Source organism: Lissotriton vulgaris, chromosome 7 (genome assembly GCF_964263255.1).
Source record: "Lissotriton vulgaris chromosome 7, aLisVul1.2, whole genome shotgun sequence".
Taxonomy (NCBI): Eukaryota; Metazoa; Chordata; class Amphibia; order Caudata; family Salamandridae; genus Lissotriton; species Lissotriton vulgaris.
This window is the reverse complement of record NC_141695.1, coordinates 1505600469-1505624757: the sequence shown is the minus strand read 5'-3', so window position 1 is coordinate 1505624757 and position 24289 is coordinate 1505600469. Positions and strand designations below refer to the sequence as shown.

Here is a 24289-nt window from a genome sequence, read left to right as displayed (position 1 = left end):
CGGTACCTCCAGGTTAGGCATGCCCTACTTGCATACATCCCCAGAGGTACTACACCCCCGGATGCCTCCCCCCCTGGAGGACCGAGTCTTGGACGGTCATCTTCCCGAAAAGACCATCTCATTAATATATAAAAAAATTATCAACAATATGGAGGATCCACTGGTGACCATTAGGAAGCAGTGGGACACTGACGGCCTGGAATTAGATGATGAGGAATGGAGGGAGGCAGTCTCCTCCCCGAAAGTAGTGGCCATCCAAATGAGACTCAGGCTGGTGCCATTGAAGGTTCTACATCGGTCATACGTCACGGGACCCCGGCTGGTGCACATGGGTCTGGCGAAGAATGGGCAATGTCGGAGGGGGTCCGGAGAGACTGGAACTTTTATGCATATTTTGTGGCATTGTGCGGAAATACAGGCTTATTGGGTTAGAATCCACGAAACGATGCGGGAGGTGTTGGGGGTAGAGATGGCACTGGAGGCCCGACGATGTGTCCTGAATGTTTGGGAGCCTATGGACCTGAGTGCATTTGGGAGGCAGTGGGTGACCCTGGCGTGTATGATTGCTAAGAGTAACATCGCTCAGCTGTGGGGTGCCAGTCAAACGCCCCAGATCGAGAAGTGGATGGGGGGCCTGGATTGGTGCATGCACAGAGAGAGGTCGGTCTACTTTGCTAGGGGCTGCCCCGCAAAATGGGGGAAGATTTGGGGAGCTTCGAATAGCTAACGGGGGGATGTTTGTGTTCCTCCAGTGGTCCGAGATGTAACAGTAGTGTTGGAGTCCCTGTGATCCCTAAATGATATTCTGTATGTATTGTTCTGTAGTACGGAAATGTATATAGGACAAATGTGGAAGCACTACATGTCACCTGATGCTTTTTTCTTTTGCTTTTGTTAATAAAAAGATTTATATAAAAAAAAAAAGATAGGAGTGTTCTTACCCTCAGCAGAATTTTCAGACTGAGGGTAAGAACGCTCCTATCTTATTCTACTGGTGGGGCTACTTTGTATCAGCAAGGTTACAAGACACACAAAATCTGGTGATCCAGATGGATGGATGCTTTAGCCATATTGAGATCTACTGAACTGAGAGATAGGGTGTTTCAAAACGCAACTGTGTACAGAGAGGTGCTACATGGCATTCACCAACTTCTATTGATCTTAGTCTTAAGAGTCTGGCATGCAAAAGAGCTCTAATGGTTATTTGAAAAGGACTGGCACATTATATTTACAAACTGTAATTTTTGGTATGGCTATGCCTGAATATGAAGGAAAGATACTTTTTCACATCGGTGGAGCCAGCCAAGATATACGAGTCTGGAGTGAGGGCTAATACTGGGAATACTATTTATTTGTGCAACTTATTTATGTTGAGTGATCATCTTCAGGAACCTTATCTCTTGGTAAAGTGTGCAAGTGGTGGTGTATGATGTGCGCTCTCACAAAATGTTTGTCAAGATATTTTTGTTGTGCTTTGGTAGTAGTGCTATGACTTTGAGTGTGGTGATCCATTTGCATGCAACGTGTTTGTACCAAGCTGATCGAACAGTATGAAATGCTAAATGAAGTGTAATTAAATAAACGTCCCCAAAGCTTACCTCGAATGTTGGTTTCAAAAACAGATGCATTGACATCAATATCGAATCCAACGCCATCTTCCAGCACATTCACAACCCTCTGGAATTCTGTGACATTCCCTAAAATCTAGATATGAAATAAGAGGTGTGACAATAGTTGAAACGTAATTTTTGTTTAACTCTCACCCATACAGTGCTATTTTCTGAGTTTTGAGCTCTGACTCCAGGAATGAGGGAAATACCCAAAACACACAAGGGAGACTTTACATAACTATTGTATTAAGGTATTAATATATGATTGTAAAGGAGGACATGTTTGGAATTTCATAAAACAAACATGTGCAGCTTCTTAACTGTAAGAAGGACCAATATAGGCTCATAACTGAAGATTAATTAAAAAAAGTTTCACTTCTACAAACACAGTTGACCCTTTTTTCATCTGTTCTATGCTTTCGTCTCTAGTAAAAGTTCCCCAAACTTCCCACTCACAGCAGGCTATTCATCTATGACCATACCCACACTGTCTCTTGGGCTGGCCAGCCATCTATTTATTCTTCTACAGTATATAGTCCGCCTGGTTCTGTTCTGATTCCTCATCTCTGCCTACCTGCACCATTCCCCTTACTTCTGTCAGTTCTTCTTTCAACCTCTCCTGTCAATTATGGCATGGATGATTTCCGGATCTACACATTTTCGGATCTTTTAAATTCATCAAAATATTATTCAAATTGCCTATCCACCCCTGATCTAAATCCTTCAGGAATGACCTTTTGTTTGGCAGTCTCTTCCTAGGTCTGCCTTTATCCTGACTATTGATGTATTCCTCCTTCTCTTACTGTATCTTCTTCCACTGTCATCTTAGATATTTTAGATCTTTTTTTCCTCTTGAACCACAACTCTTATATGGCTTATATTTATTGTATACAACTCTATAATATCTACAAAAGTCACTCTTTTTTCACCTTTCAAGCTACTAAATTTAGCATCTGGAACGTAGTATATACAGAGATAGTTTTTTTTTCAAAAACCTTTATTGCTCAATCAGTCTCAGCTTACAATATCATGCAATGTTTTTATATAATACATTCTATGAAGCAACATCATCAGAACCCCTGCCCAACTCTGCCCCATCCCCCCTTACTTACCCTCCCCTTTCCTATCCCTAGCCCTGATCATACCTTCCCCCCCGGTACATATAAGAGAGCACAAGTCATCAATACCATCATAAATATAAGCAAAGTTCAAGAGTTCATTCGCCAAGCGAGATAATGTCTTTGGTTCTCAGCCACCAGTGCAGTTGGTACATTAGCACATCCCTCTTTCCTCTCCTCCCATACTACTACTCCTATCCCCTCAAGCCGTCCTCCGTCCTCCCATCCTTCCATAATCCGGCCTTTACTCCGTGCAGGCTCCCTCCCCTTCATCTGTCGCGCTGGAGTCCTTCCTCAGTAAGTATGTTATTAAGGGTCCCCAAATGTCACGGGGCGGGCTGTTCTAGGTAATTGTTCTGCGTACAAGTTAAGGTATTCCTGCCAGGTGGACATTTCGTGAACTCAATCTTTAAACTTAGGGGTCCTCCCTCGTCCCCACCTACAGGCCACCTGTCGTCGTGCCAGAAGAAAACCTATGGCCAGGAACTGTTTATGTGGCGTCTGTATGTCTCCTATCAGCCCCAATAGCCCTCTGAGTGGCGTTGGTGCAATCTGTCTATCCACCATGCTGGCCAACCCCTCAAATATTTCGTCCCAAAATGCGGCCACTTGGGGGCAGCTCCATGCTAAATGCATAAAATCCGCCCCTCCTTGTCCACATCGTAGGCAGTTATCATCTGTTCTAAGGTGCAATTTGTGAAGTCGCACCGGGGTATGATCGAGTCTAGCTCCGTATCCCATTCCCGTCTGGCCCGGACTGGGTGTGGGGTGAGTGCACTGTGCACCTGCTTATATAGCAAAGAGATGACATGTGTGGGAGCCTCTGGTTGTAACATTAGATGTAGTGGTGCAAATATCTCCGGTTCCTGCGGGAAATCAAGAGTGTGGGCTCTAACAGTCTGCCTGAGCCGTGTGTAGAGGAACATATCCATGAAGGTGTGCCCATGATCTCCAAAAAACTGTCCCTTGGTGTGGAATTTCCCCCCAATGTACAGGTCACCCCATGTTCCGAGCTTTAGCCTATCTAACAATTGTTGGCAAATCTTTTCACTCGTCACGGGCAGCAGTGGACAGTGGCTCAAGGACACTCTAGGGGAATACATCAGCTGAATTCCTACTGTCTTCACCATCCAATTCCACGCCCGGACTGTACAGTCCACTGTGGAGGAGTCGTCCTTGCGCTCCTTGGAGGGCATATATACATATTCATTCGATGGGGTCGGGCCATATAACCATCTTCGACCGCAAGGTGAGACATATAGGGGGGCAGGTAAAACCAGTACACCGCAAAATGCGCCTGTGCACTGTAATAATACTGTTCAAAATTAGGGACATCGAATCCTCCTGAGCAGTACGGCAACATAAGTGTTGTTAATTTCAATCGTGCCCGCTTACCCCCCCCCCCTATACGGTGCACCAATTGTGTGTTAAGCGTGCGAAAGAAGAAGGCCCCAGGGTGGTACGGGATATTTACAAACAAGTATAGAAATTTCTGTAGTATATTCATTTTAATTAACGATATCCTCCCAGCCATTGAAAGTGGTAGTTTGATCCATTTGGAGATATTATCTGTTACTTTGTCCATGACTTGCCCAAAATTAATTCTCAGTAAAGTGTCTCTGTCCCTGGAGATCTGAATGCCCAGGTATTTAAAATCTTCAGTTTCCCACGTAAGGGGATAGTCCAATGGGAATGCCTGAGTGTGACAGGTCAGGGGGAAAATCGTGGATTTGCTCCAATTTATTTGCACACCAGCCACTGAGCCGAATTTAGTAAGTTCCCTTAGGACAGGGTTCAAATTATCTTGCGGCTTATGAATATACAGAGTTAGGTCATCTGCATAGAGTGACACTAGCAGCTGTCTAGCAGGGTATACAAGGATCCTGTGATTGTGGTGTTGCCTCAATTTCACCGCAAGGGGCTCGATCACCAGGGCGAACAGAACTGGGGAGAGGGGACACCCCTGTCTCGTCCCCCTGGCAATCGGAAAGCTCGCAGATCTACTGCCATTGAGGAGAACTCTAGCACACTGCTGTGTGTATAGTAGCTGGATCCAGTTAACGAAGGAGATAGGCATTCCCATACGATGTAGCGTCCCAATCAAGTAATCCCATTCGACAGAATCGAACGCTTTGGTGGCGTCCAAAAAGACAGCCACCGCCGCGCTTTTTGGGTCAATGTATTGTAGGACCGCTAGGAGGGTCCGCAAGTTATGAGCCGTAGCTCGATTTGGTACAAAGCCTGATTGGTCAGGCAGAACTAATCTTTCTAGGAGTAAATTGAGCCTAGTCGCGAGTACTTTTGCCAAAATTTTTGTATCACTGTTGAGGAGCGATAAAGGTCGGTACGAGTCGCAATGCTTTGGCTCCTTTCTGGGCTTTAACAGTGACATTATTTGTGCCTCTCTCATGGTGGTAGGTAAGCGGCCTTCCTCCAAGGCTGCATAGAATACTGCCTTAAGTATGGGTGCAAGGATAGTTACGTAGGTTTTATAAAAATCTATAGGGAGACCATCGGATCCCGGGGCCTTCCCGGACGACATGGTCATAATCGCCTCAGTGATTTCGTCAACCTCCAAGTCATGGGCCAGAAACCTACGTTGTGCATCCCCAAGCCATGCCAGGGCAATGTCTTCCAAGTAACCCTCAATATCCAGCGGAGTGCCCCTTTGCGATGTATAAAGCTTCGTGTAAAACTTCACCATGGTATCCATTTGGTTCGGAAGATTCCGATGCACCCTGCCCTGGTCGTCCTGCAACTCCGAAATATAATTCTGAAATCTGGGGCCCACACCGCGCCAGCCAGAGCTCTGCCCGGTCTATCGCCCTCTCCATAGACTCGAGCTACATAGTGTTTCCCCCGAAACTGACATTCCCTGTTTGCTGCTTCCTCATAGTCCGATACCTTCTCTCTCAGCTTAGCGCACAAGTCTCCCATGTCACCTCCAGCAGCTATGTCCCTTTCTAGTGTCTTCAGTTCCCTCTCCAATTTTGTCAGGTCCCGCCGGAGGTCTCGTAAAATTCCACCTCCCTTAGCCATACTCCACCCACGTACCGTCACTTTAAATGCTTCCCATACCATTGTTAGGCTGTCCACTGAGTCAATGTTCCAGTCAAAAAAATCCTTAATGTTTTGTTCCATCTCCGATCGGAATACCTCATCCTGCAGATGCCGTGGCTGCATTCGCCAGCCAGTAAAAGGGGAGAGATCCACCGGTGGACATAGTGTCACCAGTACCGGGGAGTGATCAGAGTAAGTTCGGGCCAGGTGTACCTCCTTATCTATCCAATGAGCTATCCCCACTGCTACAAGAACATAATCCAGCCTGGCCCATGTGTTATGTACTGCTGAGTGGTGCGTACCCTCCCTCTGGAAGGGATGTAGATGTCGCCACGCGTCCAATAAGTAATCAGATTCAATAGTGTTGTGTAGTGTACGCTGTGCAGTGGTGTAATGTGCCGCTCCAGCTTGGGAACGATCAAATTTGGGGTCTACGACAGTGTTAAAGTCTCCCCCCCATATGACAAAGGTGGATACAAGTGTGTGAATCTTGCCTCGCAGCACTTGCAGTGGGTGTACGTCATCTATATTAGGGCCATAATAATTTGCGATTGTGACATCTTTGGAATTCATCCAGCCCCATAGTAAACAGTACCTTCCTTCAGGGTCAAGAACCATCCCTCCCAGCACAAACCTCACCCCCTCCTGATAAGAATAGCCACCACTCTGGAGTAACTGGAGTATGAGGCAAAGCACCTATGAGAGGCCCAGCGTGTGGCAAAGGGCGACGTCCCTCCGCGTGGGAGATGCGTCTCCTGGAGCAGGGCAACATGGACATGATGGCTTTCTAGATATCCCAGTACTTGCCTCCGTTTTCTAGGGTTATTCAGCCCCCGCACGTTCCAGGAAAGGACATTAAGTTCATCCTCTTTACCGCTATCTGTGGCCACAATAAGTACCCAACACAATATTTTTTGTGCAATGTGTCCGACTGTCATATGCGATCTCAGAATGTACCATTACCTCCCCTTCCCCCTCCCTAACCCCACCCACACCGGCACCCCCAACTCGCCAGGAATTACAATCCCCCCCACCATTCGCACAACTCGTAATAAGGGGGAATGCCCTTCGAGGGGGTCTGCTAGGGGCTCCCATCCTGCACTCTTCCGCTCTATTTCACCCATCTTTCCCCCGATGGAAGTGGGGTACTTAATGACAGGACGTCGGTGAGTGACCAGGCGGCAAGTGCTGTCTCAACATGTAAAATAACCATTAAAGATACATCACCAATACAGGTCAGCATTCAAAAAGTCTCAAGGGTCCAGGGCTGCTGTTACTCGCTGCAATGGGAGCACATCTTCAACCAGGCTCCGACAATGGTGAGTGGGATCTGGACCCTCTGCGGGAGGCCTCCTCCCTAAGTTCAGCGCTGCGCTCATGTTTCAGGTACTCTTCAACCTTTATTAGTGTTTTCCAGTCATCATCCCTGGTGTCCGGAGGGTAGGGTTCATTAAGCTCTTTAGAGCTAGAGCCAAGTGTCCTTCTGACGTCAAAGGACAATTTCGCCTGTTTGGGCTCAGTTCGGCCCATGGTGTGCTGCAAATAGGGCACAAGGGCACGATAGCTTGCCTCTGCTTCTACGTTCCTCCCTCCACACCATTCACTCCGCATCCAATCCACGAGTCAGCCGTGTTCCCTCACTTAGCGGGGCTTCGAAATCTGCACTGCCTCAGCAATGATTCAATGGACCTCTCCGAATGTAGCTGCAAGCAGTGTTCAAGCCAGGGGAAGGAGATTTCATTCAAGTGGTCGCCATTTGTAATGTATTCCGTTGCTGCCTGAACATAGATGACTCACAAAATGGCGCCCGTGGCCTTTGCCTCAGCCTAGTGATGGGCCCGGTCGTCGTCGTGCACAATATACCCCCTGGCGCTACCTCACCTTATCGCAGGCCCTTCCGTCAGCCTCCGCAGTAGGGAACCGGTCCTCCCCAGCCTCCGGGCACTCTGCACAAGCACTGGCATAGCCAATAGGTCTCGCCTTTGGGACCTTTTAAGAGTGTGCTTGGGGCTGTCTTACTGGGAGTGTCACACTGCTTGTGATATTTTCTACTTAATACAAAAAGTCCACTTAAGTGCCAAGCCTCATGGGTTATTCTCCTTTTGCATTTCGTGTAAGCCTACGAGTGGCGCACGCGCGCTGCAATGACGCTAAAAGAAAAGAAAAAAAAGGTTTGGGAGTGGTGCGTGTGCGCACACTGCAAAGAATTTAAGGAATGCAGCAGGCCCAGTGCTGGGCCGCTGCTCGCTCCCAAGCTCCCTAGGCCAGGGGAGAGAGAAGATGGGACATGCACCCGCCTTTGGGCAATTGTGTGCTGTCTTTCTTAGAAAGTTGCACGCAAAGGCCAATAGCATGTGAGCAAAAAAAAAAAAAAAACACACGCACGATCGTGTGGTCCGATTTGTAAAGTCCTTACTTGAAGCCTCGCAGAGCAGTGCATCGCGCTGGCTCAGACGAGACCGAAAAAGATCTTCACTCATGACTTCCCTAGTACCCATGCCTGCTTGGAGATAGAAATATGTGAGGGAAGAGGATGAAGGGAGAGAATAATATCAAAAACCTTTTCGAATCAAATGCTTTGACTGGTAGGAGTTTATTGAGACAAGATGCTTGTAAAATAATATTAGAGAAAACTCTTGCATTACTGGAGAATAACTGATAAATAATAAAGATGGATGGATACAATATTATAAGTGACAGAATAAATACCTTGACTCAAGCAGTCACCATCCTATCATACATTTTACAATCACTGTTTATTTGAAGAAACATTTTTCGAAAGCAGTGGAACTTATTTGATTGTGGAAATGGCTGCTTCTAGGAACACACTTTTTGCACTGCCATCAGCTATCCAAAAAATAATTAAGGCATTCTAACAGGTTTGGTGATAGCAATCTGAATAGTGAGACCTAAACTTAACTGAAAAGCTTTCTGGACCAGGAGATCTGGATTTTGATAGAAGGAAAAGCATGTTTAACTTCTTGTAATACCAGTTTAGAATTCATCAAATCCAAAATAATGCTTTGCTTTTAAGGATTTTTATCAAAGTACTTCTCCAACTCTTTTTGAGAAGGGTAGTCATACTCTGCATATAGGGTTTTAGAATACTACACAAATATATTAGAAATACCCTGTTTTGGAACAATAAAACTTATCCAATACACCAATTATACATTCTTAAGTGGAGCTCACATGATTTTTTAAAAAAGTTTTTTATAACTTTTTTTTAATTAAAAAAAAAAATACAGATAAGTACCTAATTCTCAAAGTAGCTTATTCTCATTCTTTAAAGCCTTACACATACAACTCTCTGTTCACAACAAGTTCCTCACCCCACTCCCAAATTTCTTCCCTGGAAACATGAAATGTGACGAGACTGAAGTCCAATTCCACCAATACCATGTAATAGCTTGATGCTGAACTTTAAGTTAATCTGTTATCTATCTGGAAATCACATTCGCCCCCTGAGCTTAACCTCATATTGAAAAGAAAACCATAGGCTGAGGAGGAAAGGCTAGAGCAAGCAGTTTCAAAGACATTGCATGCAAGTATCTCCATTGACTGAATACCGTCCATCCTCCAATCCCACTATGCAATGGTAAGGGAACCTCATTTTTGCATATAAAATCTACAGCTTGCTTCAGAGACTCCAGAAATTTACACATAAGGACACACTGTCTGCTCTACTGGTACCTGGTAGATCCAGAGGCTGCAATCCCAACAAAATCGCACCTTGATTGTTTGGAATGGTATAACCCAAAATATGTTTAGCAGCACTGAGTACCCATTTCCAAATCAATGCAAGTTTAGGACAGCTCCATAATATATGTAATGTATCTTTTATCTGAATACATTCCTTCCAGCAATAAAGCCTTGCATCAGGATAGATTGTATCTAATTTAGCTGGTGTCCAGTACCAATCAGAAAGGAGGATAAAATATTTTATAAGCATTCAGAACTATTTGTGATATCATACATTTTCCCTTTCAGTCATCTGAATCCCCCAAAACATACTTTTCACATATATTCAAATAAGACAAAGGGAATGTAGCATTAGTCTCTGCCCAAATAAAGAACAGGTCAAAGATAAAACCTCTAGATCATGGAAAGAAAGCATTTCTCGAACCAGGTCTTCTCCCATGTGGCTTCTTATTTCAAGTGTGTGTGTGTGTGTGTGTGTGGGGGGGGGGGGGGTACTTTCCCCAGTATAAAAGATGTATCTAATGTTTTCTCCCATTTCCTTTAAGTATTAGATCCCCTGTACATTTGTCAAATGACTTTTTAAGACTTCCTTGGAACAGATCTGATACCAGTCTACTGTTCCCCCTCACTTGCCCCAGTGAGTAATCCTTTCAACCAAGAGCACAACCCTCTTGATAATATTGCCGGTCTGTCTCTTTTTATAAACCTGAAGTGATCCAGATGGCCTGGTTCTTGTGGGAGAGGTTCAAATCTAGAAGCTAGAGTTTTCATGTACAACTTAACATTGATGTTGATAAGAGGTATCAGTCTGAAAGCAGAGCAGATTTCAGGCTCATTATCAGGGTTAATAAATACCAAAACATTAGCTTAAATCCCGCAGGGGTTATTCGACACGCACTGTAAAAGTTTCAAGTTAAGGAGTGAAGAGAATGGTTCATATGGGCTGCCCATGAATTCATCTGGCCTGGAAGCCTTAGTAACGCTAAGGGAACACATTCTTAAGTGGTACCACCTACTCTGTTAAAAGGCTTTCTAACCTTCATATCCTGACCCGAAAGATCTTAGCCATATATACCTTGATAAGTAGTCTCTGTGGAGCTCCACCGGAGGCCGCTCAGCGAAACAGACGGATTTATAGAACAATACAAATTTTTCAAACTTTTCTTCCTCGCTCTACAGTTGGTCACCCTGGAGAGTATTTTCTGGACTTATGGCATTTCATGCAGTGTGCATGCAAGCTGAGATCCTGAGGCTTTTATTGGGTTTTCTTTCTCGTAATAACTCAAAATGCAGCCACAAATAAATCAATACCTAAGAACCCTTCAAACCCCCAAAACAAGGGAATGAAATTAGAATTTGAAATACATGACTCATCATCGTCATAAATACTTTATTTAGGCATATTTGCCATATAGGTGACGAGTTCTCAGTTGTTTGCAGATGGGGCTTAGCCAATTAGCCCTGGGAAGGGCATATCACGGACAGTCAAACATCACAAGCATCACAGATTCCACAGGAGTATTACAGCATGGGCACCGCCAAGAAGTCGGTGGGTCACAATGCCATCTTCCCAATAGATCATTCAAAAGAATGGTGCCAAACCTGAACTGGATATAAAATTTCCTATCCTTAGTTGTCTGTATTATTTCAAAATAATGCTCCAGGGATCTGACCAATTTGTGGGCTTGTGTAAGCTTTCCCCAGGACGTACTACTTAGCTCTACTTGGGCTACTCAATCCCAGTATCCTGCTTTAACTAAGCTTTTTTGGGGGAGCATAGGCGGATCGCTGCTGTCCCAAAATCCCTAGAGGCCAATGTCAGCTAAGAGCCTCTTTAAATTACCTAGCCTACTGTTTTTTTTTTATTTGTCCAGCCGAGCAACTTCTGCTAAGGCATTGGCATACGAAGACAATTCGGGAATGGACCTAATTCTAATCCGAAATAACAGTGGACAAAGCTTTGCTATATCAACAATGGATCTCCTACCCTTGTCCAGCTTTAGGGGGTGCAGTGGGGTGCTCTGGGGCAGCAACACCAAACTCCTTAACAATTTATGCTCTGATTTGGCCAGGTCCACTATTCTTTTGAATCTCTACAATTCAGACCCATATAGTGCTAAGCTGAATGCTTTATGATAGTAAACCTGCAGAGCTGCTTCAACCGGTTTGCAGGAGACAGTGCAATGTTTGTTGCCCAGGGCCCCTACTATCTGTCCGTGCTTTAGGGTCATGACATATTCTCAGAGAATTTTATGCCTAAATAATCAAACGTGCTAACCTTCTTGAGCAGTGTCTCTCCAAGGGTTGGCCTTCCTCTATAAGTCTTGTGAGGATTAAATGCCATGTATTTTGTTTTTTGGGTACTTATCTCTAGGCCCCGCATGTTGCAAGAGTCTTTAACGCAATTTAGGAGCAACTGAAGCCCCCACTGGTGTTTTTGACAACAACAAGGTATAGTCTGCAAACAGCAGTCACTATTTTTTGTCCCCTATTAGGAGGGGGCATCTGAGGCAAAAAATGGAATACAGTATTTATATAAAGGGAAAAAAGCGTAGGTGGCAGCACGCTCCTTTGGCGTGCTCCAATCCTAATCTTGCCAATATCTCCACATTCTGCACCAGGTTTGTCATTGTCGCATGGTGCTTGCTATGCAAGATAACTCTTGCTCTGTGCTCCCCTAGCATCAGGCGTTGGTACTAAGTTTTCTTGTGTTTCCATCAGCTGTGCTTTAATAGAACATACCGAGTTGAGCAGATTGGTGGGATGCATGTAGTGAATGCCACACTCATATAGCATTGTCAGTTTCTGGATGACAACCTCTGTCTCAGCAGGGGGGTACCAAAGTAATAGGTTAGCAGTTGGACAACCTACATGGTCTTCAAGCAAATACAGTGACTGTTTTTACACACAAAGGTGCATGGCATATCCAGATTATGCTCACAATGCTTAGCGAGTGAGACTTGAGTCAAGAAGCAGTAACTACCCACAGAATGCAGATGCGACACAGACGTACTTCGGAGATCGTGACATCACATTCTGGTCTAGACCGGGGTTGTGTGTAAAGTACAGCTGTGTGGTACTCTGAATGGGGTTCTTTTGGGGATCGGAGGAAAGTGACTGTCAGCAAGGCCACCATCCAACCTCTTTATTTGATAAACTTGATTTTACTGTTAAACAGTTAGTATTTGTGCATTGTCTGGGCGCTTGAGGAGTTACAGAGCTCACGTAGATGACACTGAATGACCGTTGATCACCAAGGCTCTCAAGTCAAGTCAAGTCAAGTCAAGAGATTTGTATAGCGCGCTACATACCCATAGGGTCTCAAGGCGCTAGAGGAAGGGTGGGGAATTACTTGTCGAATATCCAAGTTTTAAGTTGCTTTCTGAATGCTAGGTGGTTCTGAGTGAAGCGAAGGTGAGTGGGAAGTGAGTTCCAGGTTTTAGCTGCCAGGTAGGAGAAGGATCTACCTCCCATGGTGGTTTTGTTGATGCGAGGTACAGTGGCAAGGGCTTGGTTGGAGGATCGCAGCTGACGGGAGGGGGTGTAGAAGGACAATCATGTGTTGAGGCATTCGGGCCCAAGTTCGTAAAGTGCTTTGTGGGCGTGGGTTAAGAGGCGGAAAGTAATCCTCTTATTTACGGGGAGCCAGTGGAGGTTTTTCAGGTGACCAGAGATGTGTTCTTTACGCGGGATGTCTAGTATGAGCCTGGCTGAAGCGTTCTGGATGCGTTGGAGTTTTTTCTGGAGTTTTGCGGTGGTACCGGCGTATAGTGTGTTTCCGTAGTCCAGGCGGCTCGTGACCAGTGCGTGGGTGACCGTTTTTCTAGTTTCGGTGGGGATCCAGCGAAATGTTTTTTTGAGCATGCGAAGAATGTTGAAGCAAGATGATGAAACGGCGTTGACTTGTCTGGTCATCGAGAGTGAGGAGTCCAGGATGACGCCCAGGTTCCGTGCGTGGTCCGTCGGGGTGGGGGCTTTTCCAAGGGCTTCTGGCCACCAAGAGTCATCCCAGGCGGAGGGGGAGGTACCTAAGATGAGGACTTCTGTTTTGTCTGAGTTCAGTTTCAGACGGCTGTGCTTCATCCACTCGGCTACTTCTTTCATTCCTTCGTGTAAGTTGGTTTTGGCGGTGTTAGGGTCTTTGGTGAGTGAGAGGATCAGTTGAGTGTCATCCACGTAGGAGATGATGTTGAGATTATGTTGGCGAGCGATGGCCGCAAGGGGGCTCATGTATACGTTGAAGAGGGTGGGGCTGAGTGACGATCCTTGTGGCACGCCGCAGATGACTTCAGAGGCCTCTGACTTGAATGGTGGGAGGCGGACTCTGTGTTCTTCCGGTGAGGAACGAGGTGATCCATTCCAGTGCTTTTCCTTGGATTCCTACGTCTCTGAGGCGCTGTAGAAGGGTGCTGTGACAGACTGTGTCGAAGGCAGCGGAGAGGTCGAGGAGGATGAGGGCGACTGTGTCTCCATTGTCCAGTAGAGTTCGAATGTCGTCTGTTGCTGCGATGAGGGCGGTTTCAGTGCTGTGTTTGGCTCGGAAGCCGGACTGTGAGGAGTCGAGGGATTTGTTGGCTTCGAGGAAGGCGGCGAGCTGGTTGTTGACAGCTTTCTCAATGACTTTGGCCGGGAATGGAAGAAGCGAGATGGGGCGGTAGTTTTTGAGTTCGGGGGGGTCAGCTGTGGGTTTTTTCAGAAGGGCGCTGAGTTCTGCGTGCCAAGTTGAAGCTCACAATGCCTGGCAGAACTCAGGGCACTGCTTGAATCAGAACAAAGTGGGCTGAGATTTAGAAGGCAAGAGCAGTTTTCAGGTTCCTGCGTGGGGAAAGGCAAAGGGCCCAAAGGAGGCAACCCATTTTCTCTGGCAAGACAATGCCAGGAAGGCTGTGGCCAAGAATGACCCATTAATAAGCTCCAAGTAACTGTCTTCATAAGCTGATAAAATTTGAAACTTGGACTGGCCATCCAGGGGGTGGTAAACTAAGAATATCTGAGCTGGCTGATGCAATGCACAAGGGTAATATCAATGATTTAGATGAAAGCGAAAAGCATTACACAGAATTAGACTAGGATACTGATAACTGGGCATTACCTTCAGTCCCAAGAGATAATGGTTGCAGAATTAAGCATTGGGTAGAGACAGCGTGAATTTGATTTAAAAGTAAGCACCTTGTAAAAAGCAAGTTATCGCCTTATCGTAACGAACAGTCACATATTAACCATGTTTGAGGATGTGCCCATTCTCTTATGTTTCAAGCCTCTATATTGGCTCCTGGAGACAGAAAGTATTGATTAGCTTGCTCACCAGAAACAATTTGTATTCTGGTTATGTCTGCAGGTTGTCTTCTTCCTTTCTCATGATCTCAGACTTAGGCACTGTGCACTTCCTTTATTATAAAACTAAGGGTAATTACTCAGAATTTTTCTTGGACACACTTCCAAATTTTGAACAAACTCTAGCTGAAACGGTGCTGGTATCTTAAAACAAAGTGCTTCATATGGTCACAGGCTTATCGGAATCAGATGTTCGAGAACTGCTTTGGCTGTGAGATCAGGATCTCCATTTGACCCTTGCCCGCATTCAATTTTCCACCTTGCTTTTAATATTATATTCAAATTTCATATGCCTCTTCTTAACTTGGCTATTGAAACTGCTGCCTTCCCTCAAATTTGGAAGGAAGATACTGTAATCAATCTTCTGAAAAAGCTGAATGCAGTTCCCATAGCATGGAAAAATGACAGACTGATTTTTATTCTTTCCTTGCCAGCTAAGATTCGGGAAAAAAGCCTTCATAAGTAACTCTCAGCTGTTATACAAAATCTTAAATTTTGAGACAGGTTCCAGGATGGGTTTCGGAAAGATCACGGCACAGCTTTTGATACTGTAGTGCACTCAGTTATAGAGTCAAGTCTTTCTCAGATGGGCATTAAAGAAATGTTTCTTAAGCTTCTTTCATCCCACTGGTGACCACAACTAAGTTTTAGGACCATATAAGAGAAGAGAAGGTGTCATCTGGAAGAAGTCTAATTCTCTAAAACTTACTAAGAAAAAGATAGAGATTTTGATATTCAACAATTCGTCAAATATGTAGTCACACGCATGGAGTCCTTTTGAGTTAGGTGCAGTACCACAACCAGTTAACTCTGCATAGAATCGTGTAGTTATTTTTTATAAAGACCTGTCTTTCAAAACCCATATAAATCAAGTGGTAGTTATGTGCCGTTATATTATTAGAATGCTGAAGTTCAAGGTTTTATTACTTACTCCCTGGATCACTTTAACTCCTTATATTTGGGAATCATTCAAGCTGCAGCTCAAGATAGAAGGTCCCTCAGAATGCAGCTGAAAATTGGTATTGGGATTCATAAATACGATTCCGAGTCAGAGGCAATAAAAGATCTTCATTCGCTGTCAGTTCACTAACGCTTCATATTTAAAGCCCTTTGCTTGTACATAGGTGGTTACATGGGACAGGTGCAGCATCACAACTTCAGTAGATATACCCCAGCAGAGAGCAAGGATGTGGTTGTCCCAAAAATAAAGCGATCTAGATGCAGAGGAAGATATTTTGCTATGCTCTCCGGCAAGTTCTGGAACTCCTTTCCATGGAACATTAAGGCAGAGGTTAACAGCAAAGTTTCAGGAAGCTCATTAAAACCTGCCTCTTCTTACACTAGTTACAAGATTGTCCAGCTACTCTAAGTCTAAGCTAAGTTGTGGCAAGATGCCTTTGGGTGAACAAGTGTTTAGAAGCTGTGTCTATTTCATTTTAAAAACGAATGCAATTTTAATTGGAAAATTGTATGTAGAATACTGGATTTGCGCCTTGCCTTTGTTTACCAGGTTGTTTCAAAAATGTGTACTGGGAGATCCTCTGATCAATCACATCTGTGCCTTGCAGAGAATTAATTTTTTTTGTTAATAGACCCTGTCAAACTTAAATCCGTGTGTATGCAAATTGTTTGTTAATGGTATTTGTGCGTTGGTGTTGGAAAGTCCCTGCGCTTCTTTAGACGGAGGAAGAAAAAGTTAGACCGAACACCTCAGCTGCTAAAAGGTAATATGGAGGATTCTCTGGGGGAACTTAGGTGGACAGCCTGGCACTCTGACGCACCAACCTTGTCACACAGCAGTAGCAAGCTTTGAAAAGTTTGCAATTTAAAGTCTCATTGAGTTATGTAATAGATGTTTTAGAGCGCATAGCTGCCCCAGCGAAGGGGCCTCCCAGCGCTAAAATGAAACTGTCATAAGCAACACGAGTGATGCACAGAGAAAACAATTATGCAGGAAAGAGATAAGTTTTAATGGCTTAACAGATTAGCGCATGGTTTTGGATACTCCTGATACACACAGGAAGGGAGTTCAGGAGCTTCGGAGCAAGAACACGGAAGTGAGCCCTCCAGCTCGTACTCTCTTTACCCGGGGAACAACCACCAGGTGCTGGTCCTTAGAGCGCAACTGGTAGGTGGGTTATTAGGGCGTAAAGAGATTAGCCAGAATATCAGGGAATTGGATATTAAAAATTCTATGGGCAATACAGAGAGTCTTAAACTTGATACGTTTCTCCACCGGCAGCCAATGCAGTGTGAAGATAGAATCAGTAGTGGGACAGGTTCTCAGTAAACCAAGGAGTGTCAGGACCACAGTGTTTGTGCCCTTTGTAGGCAGGGAATCTCATCTCTATTGGCCCCAAGGTATAGGGAGCTGGCATAGTCCAGCCTGGATAGTATTGTGGCCTGGATGATCACCTGACGGATGGTGGGAACAAAGAATCCCAACAGTGGTTTAAGCCCATGTAGGAGCTCAAAGCAGACCCCAGCTACCGCTTTAGTTTGGGCCTCAAAAGTAAGAGCAGAGTCTACCCATACTCCCAGATTTTTGACTGTCTGTTTTGGTGCAGGCGGGAGACCCAGAGTGGATGGCCACCAATGTTCGCTCCACAGATGACTATCTTTACCCACCAACAAGATCTCGGATTTACTAGCGTTAAGTTGGAGGCAGTTGGCGGTCATCCAGTCTGCGATAGCTGTTAGATCTTCCTTAAACTTAAGCACATCCTGTGTAGAGGCATCTGATAGTGCTACCACCAACTAAGGATCATCCGCATAGGATACCACAGTTAATCCTCTGCTCCTGGCTACTGCTACTAGGGGATGAATGTAGATGTTAAATAGGGTTGTGGTCAAAGCTGAGCGATGAGGAACCCCTTGGTTCTCTCCGATAGAAAGGAGGCGAACCAGCCCAGGGCTGGGCATCCAATACCTATATCCTCCAAGCGCTGCAGCAGGATCTGGTGGGACACTGTGTAGAACGCGGCACAGCGTTTAGATCCAATAAGATCAGGGCTGAGGTGCGGCCGACATCTAGCTCGCCCCTTAGCTGTTCTGTTACAGCCCGAAGGGCAGTTTCAGTGCTATTGCATGGGCAGAAGGTATTCTGGGAAGGTTATCTTCCATGAACCTTGGGAGAATAGAGACGATGTAAGCTTCAGCGATCTTAGATACCAACGGAAGGAGAGAAATAGGGTGAAAATTCTCGGGTTTTGAGGCACCCAGTGTAGGTTCTTTTTAAGTAGAGGGACCACCTTGGCATGTTTCCAGGCCATGGCGACTACCGCAGAGGACATAGATAGGTTGATAAGTTTGCAAAAAGGGGAAAGAAGAGGAGGTAAGAATTTTTTTAATTGATCCAGTTTGAGAGGGCCTGCAGAGGATCCTGATATAAGTTTATTGCAGATCGTGAGAAACCCTTCTTGAGTGAGCGCCCTTTGCTGGATTGGACTTCGTGCTACTAGGACCTTTGCTCTTGGACTCCTGGTTCTGGGCTGCTGACCTGACCTGCGGCCGACATCTAGCTCGCCCCTTAGCTGTTCTGTTACAGCCCGAAGGGCAGTTTCAGTGCTATTGCATGGGCGGAAGGTATTCTGGGAAGGTTATCTTCCATGAACCTTGGGAGAATAGAGACGATGTAAGCTTCAGCGATCTTAGATACAAACGGAAGGAGAGAAATAGGGTGAAAATTCTCGGGTTTTGAGGCACCCAGTGTAGGTTCTTTTTAAGTAGAGGGACCACCTTGGCAGGTTTCCAGGCCATGGCGACTACCGCAGAGGACATAGATAGGTTGATAAGTTTGCAAAAAGGGGAAAGAAGAGGAGGTAATAATTTTTTTAATTGATCCAGTTTGAGAGGGCCTGCAGAGGATCCCGATATAAGTTTATTGCAGATCGTGAGAAACCCTTCTTGAGTGAGCGCCCTTTGCTGGATTGGACTTCGTGCTACTAGGACCTTTGCTCTTGGACTCCAGGTTCTGGGCTGCTGACCTGCTTCTACACCACTGCTCGCCGGACCCGCTCCGCGGGTCCCGCTTCGCAGGGGAAGCCGCCGGGGAATCTGTGGAGCTGCTGTGTTGACAGAGGAGTGTTGGGGCATCTGCTCAGGGCTGCGAGCGTTCTCCAGGGACTACATCTCCCAGTAGTCCCTGCCTGGCCAATTTAGATCACCTGGCCCGCTCTCCCTGTTAGCCCCGCCCCCTGCGCATCACACCTAACCTATAATAGTGGTGTCTACTTCCGCTGTGCGGGAGCGCGCGGGAGCGTCCCGGGAGAAGCCCGGGACAAGGGCGGGACCGTCTGTGGCCGTCCGTGGTCGGGCGAGGTTGGGTTGGGCCATTCCCCCTGGTTAATTTTGTATACATTATTGTTGGTGTTAGTATAATTTTGTTATTGTTATAGTACTAATTAAAACTGCAATGCCTCTACGCTCCGGCAAGGAAAGTACAGTCCAATTGCAGACTGCTAAGGGGGTGGTCTCCGGTCCATTAGACGCATTCACTACTCGAGCTACTGGGATCTTAGAAAAAGAGATAGCGATGGCCGAGAAAAGGCTTTCTATTGACCTAGTTAGTGGGAAGCGTTCCTCTCTGGGTAGGTTGGCAATAATACCCAGCCCCGTTGCACAAGCCCCGAGTAGCAGTGTACATTTGGTTACAGCAGAGGTGGTTGTGCACCGCGAGGGGGAAGGGGAGGGCATCCCACCCTCCGTGGGGGAAACTGATTCGTATCTGGATGATACCCAAGATAGCAGGGGAAATGAAAATGAAAATGAAAGTGCGCTCTTGGCCAGCAATTCTGAGTCGGACTCACCAGGTGACGAGGACCCGTTGAGAATTGCACCTCGCAAAAGGAAAAGGCGCTTGGGCCACCAGGGGGGGGGGAGCTTACAAGATACCAAAGACTATTGATCTGGCCCACACTAGCGCCCCAAACCCCGAGGCCCTTCCTACCCTTTGACCTGCCCTGGCACCAATAGATCCATTACGCCCCTCCCATATCCCCTTTGGTTCCTCTGACCCATGTCCAACCTGTTTTAGTAGCGATGAAAGCTTATTGATAAAAATGGAGGCCATGATTAAAACTCTTTTACTTCCTGTACTTGAGAGAACAAGGCTGATGACCTCTAAATTGGATGCACTTGAGTCCATTGTAAATACTAATACTGGTTTACTACATAAGTTTACTAGCCCCAAAAATGTCGTGGGGAATCTTTGTTCCTCTACGATCAACACAAAGGGCCAGAAAATTGCATCAACTGTTAAAATAGTAACCTCCGTGACCACTGGTTTAGCATTAAATTATCCTGACCCTAAAACAAATAAAGATTCAGTGGCGGGGGGATCCTCTAGGGTTAAGGATTATACTCCGGTTGTAGGCTCTTTGTTGCAGGTGCCAAAGAAGGCCACCTCCAAATCTAATCCCCAACGAACACCGGCGTTATGGCCGCAAGACCGTGCAAAGGGTGCTCCTAGTACATCGTCTCAGTCTACCCCAGGGCAGTCAGCTAAAGTGAGCATGAACTCTACCACCCCCTTAGGGAAACCTAACAAGCGGGCTCACCCTCGCACAGACCTACCCCCTGAAGCAAGCCAGCACACGATAGTTTTAACTGGTGTAGCACAACTTAGGGAGGGTGCCAACGAATCTTATGGGGACCTTCGTAACAAAGTGGTATTCTGGTTAAACAAAAATCGCCCCCTTCCCCCATCATCCTCAACTGAAATTTTGTTTGTGAGGAGAGTTGAATGGGTGGGTTACGGCAGTAAGGACTTAGAGGGGGATTGTATTATTATATCTTTTAAAGATCCCTGGGTGGTAGATTTCTTACGTAGGGAAGCAAGGTTTGCAAGATTGGGGGATGTGCAGACCTTAGGTCTTGGCTATTTTTATCCAAGACGATTCTGTGAGCTTCCCCCGAGACATCTACCCTCAAGATTGCCAGTCAGGAGGCTCTAAGTTGATAGAACACCGTACCTCCCGCAGTACCCATTATTGTTTAACCGCTTTGAGCCCCTCTCTGGCCTGGAGGCCATTGATTGACTCTACCCGGTTGCAGGGAATGAAAAGGTTATGAGGAATCGGGTGAGCGAGGCAGACGGAGCTGGTTTGGAGATGCCTCAGGGGATTGTTGGGAAAGAGAGAATGGAGGTGCTGGATTCAGGGGAGAGTTCTGAAATACCCACAGGGGGTGTGATAGAAGGTGCTGGTGGGGTGGGGTTCGAGTAGGGGGACACTAGCAAGGTGGTAATGGCTCGAGATGCGACTAGGGTGGAGAGTCATCAAGTGAGCTTAGCTGCACCCATGGCAGTGGACCGGAGTGGGCCACGTAGCATAACAACAATAAAGGAAACACTCAAATTAGCCTCTTGGAATGTGGCAGGGATTAAGGGGCGGATGGATTCTGTGGATTGGTTAGAATACATTGATGCATTTGATGTTTTATTATTTCAAGAAACCTGGGCACCGGATCCTATCCATAGGGCCGGGTTTTTAAATTTTCACAAACCAGCTATAAGGGGCAGCAAGGGCCGGGCATCAGGAGGGCTAGTGACATGGGTTAAGCAGGCAATAGGATACCATCCAACTGAAATACTTGCGGATCACCCAGACCTCTTGGGTATTAAATTAAGCAAGGACTGCTACCAGGATCTCATAGTCATTAATATCTATGCACGAGGCCAACCGGGTGGCCGCTGCCCTAGCATTGTAGACTCTGTGGACACATATCTTGAAGGGATAGGGAGAGACAAGATACTTGTTCTAGCTGGGGATTTCAACTGTACCTTTGAGCCCCTTTATGCTGTAGGGGATAATTGGGGGTTAGCAGAGGATGTGGTTTGGAAGATCCCAGAACTGTCCGTTGGTAAAATCACAAAAGGGACTGAGGCAGCTCTACATTGGATGGGCTTGTGCCTGAATTGGGGTCTAAGAGCTACAAATGGCCGTACTGCCTCTGATCAGGGAGGCAATTCCACCTTTGATAATGGGCTAAGGAAAAGCCGTATAGATTATATCTTGTTGAAGATGGAATATTGGCCACTTCTGATAAACATGGAAGTAGTACCCCGCCCTGAAAGCGATCATAATCCTCTGTCACTTAGCCTGAGACTTCCGGGTGCATGTGGTAGGATTCTACCAGTTGTTCACTCGAGAGGGGACACTATCCTGACCAACGATAGAAGAAGGCTTAAATGGACAAGGATTGTGGGGGATGAGACTATTCTGGATAGCATTACGAATGTGGTTTCCAAGACTGCTAACGACATTTCGACCCTTGTCACCACTAGGGGTGATATTGATAATATTTGTGAACTTCATGAACAATGCTTCGCCCAGCTCAAGGTCCTTCTAACGCTGCCGCCAACCAAAGGCACCCCAAAGGTGCATGCCTCCCGGCAGAAATTGTATAACAAGCAATGTAGGGAGGCCCACAGCAGATTAGTGAAAGCAGTTAAGTCCAGGATTTTGAGTGACATTGTTTGCAAATAAAGGAAACCAGGGCACAGTATAAAAAAATCCAGTGGAAAGCAAAAAGAGAGTGGGAAGATAATTATTGGTCTGACCTTCTGGACGCCTGCACTTCCAATAACCAGATTAAGTTTTGGGAAATTGTAAAGTGGGGCAGAAATCCCGACTCCCAAACACCTACTAACCATGTATCCGCAGAAGCCTGGGTGGAGTTCTACTCCGGTCAATTCAAGGATTTGACTTTAGAATCCACTACAGGCTTACCCAGGTTACAAACTATGTTTGTCCATACAGAAGAGCTGACTTTTACAGAACAGGAGACCGAGATTGCACTTGGCCTGACCCAGCGGGGGAAAGCACCGGGGATGGATCTAATCCCAGCTGATCTATATAAAAATAATCCCCAACTTTGGGTTCCCTACATAACCAGGATCACAAATACTATTGCTAAGGGGGCCAGGATACCCGTGTCATGGAAGGGGGCTGAGATTCTCCCAATTTTTAAAAAAGGTGATCGCTCGAACCCAGGGAATTACCGCCCAATTAGCCTTATAGACTCATTCCATAAGGACATAGCAAGGATGGTCCTTGCAAGAGTTCAGGGCTGGATGGAGCTAGAGGGTATTTTGTCCCCAATGAAGGCCGGCTTCAGATCTGGTACAAGTACCCTCGATCAGGTTTTCAGATTTTGTCTGATCTACTGGAAGGTGGTGCTGCTGGGCGGTGGAACTATCTATGCCGCGTTTATCGATCTGAAGTCGGCCTTCGACTTGGTGCCAAGGGCTAAACTTGGTCCGTTCTTAGAGACCTGGGATTGCCAATAGAATTATTAGATCTGATTGTCAGATTACACGAGGGCAATTTTGCAAGGGTTAGGTGGGGAGGCCAAGGACAGGTGACGGACTGCTTCCCCGTAACACGGGGCGTCCGTCAGGGGTGCGTACTGGCGCCCACGCTCTTTCTATTGTTCATCGATCAAGTGGTTACGTTTTTTGCTAGTACCCCCACTGATGCACCCACTCTGGGGGGGACCAGGTTTCCTATGCTCATCTACGCTGATGACACATTACTCCTCTCTAAGACCCGTAGCGGTTTACAGTTAGCACTGGAGCGCTTTGAGGAGTTCTGTCGCATCAATGATCTTAAGATTAATGTGACCAAAACGAAATTTATGGTGCTCACTAAGAGTCATCCCCTAAGGAGTGCAGTGACTATGAATGGAGAGAGTTTGGAACAAGTCGAGGTTATGACCTATTTGGGAGTAACCGTGGACTATCGTCTCCGTTGGAAAGCGCAGGTGGACACATTACATTTAAAATTTGCGCGTCTCACGGGTTGTCCCTACAAGAGCAAAAAAGGTCCCTTACCAAACGAGTTAAACCTGCACTTCGGATCTATACCACCAAGGTTAACGCTGCAATTTTGTATGGGGCAGATCTTTGGGGACATATGGACCTCTCTACCCTGGTGAAAACGCAGTGCAAGTTCATGCGGAAGCTTGTAGGTCTACCCCAATCCTCTCCATCTGTAATAACCAACTTTTTCGACCCTCTTTAGAGGGAGGATGATGGAAGATGACTCCAGCCTATTACCCGTATAGTATAGGGATTAGGACTATAAGTAGGACCTATCCATGAGGCACAGTAGTGCATTTTCGTACCCTTTTCTTTAGATCAGGGCTTATAAACTTAAGCTAGGGGATAGATATATAAGTATTAGTGATGATCCATCCTTTTGCAAGAGTGTTAGTATATCTTCCATGGAGTTATGCGTATTTTGGGCCTTGTAGGCCTTAAACGGGACAGACTCCATCTTGCTCTCTGCCTGGTAGCTTGAGAGGCTTTCTAGGTCAAGTGTAATGTTTTAGTTTCGAGGTGTTGTTCGCTTGGAGAGAACCGGTTCAGGCAGGCCCTTATCGAAAGACTGTATTTTTCTCCACTCCGAAGACACAACTTCAGGCCGGCCGGCTGGGAACGTGTCCTTGGTACGGGGAGGTACA

At 46.1% G+C, this 24289-nt stretch overlaps 1 protein-coding gene across 1 annotated transcript in view; it reads right to left on the bottom strand.

The window, feature by feature from the left end:
- The window catches only part of EDEM2 (ER degradation enhancing alpha-mannosidase like protein 2), a 278489-nt gene that overhangs the window by 152780 nt on the left and 101420 nt on the right, over nucleotides 1–24289 (bottom strand). Inside the window, exon 4 of the mRNA XM_086932355.1 lies at nucleotides 1599–1704. Coding sequence (XP_086788481.1) covers nucleotides 1599–1704 — 106 coding nt within the window. The remainder of the gene's footprint in view (nucleotides 1–1598; nucleotides 1705–24289) is intronic.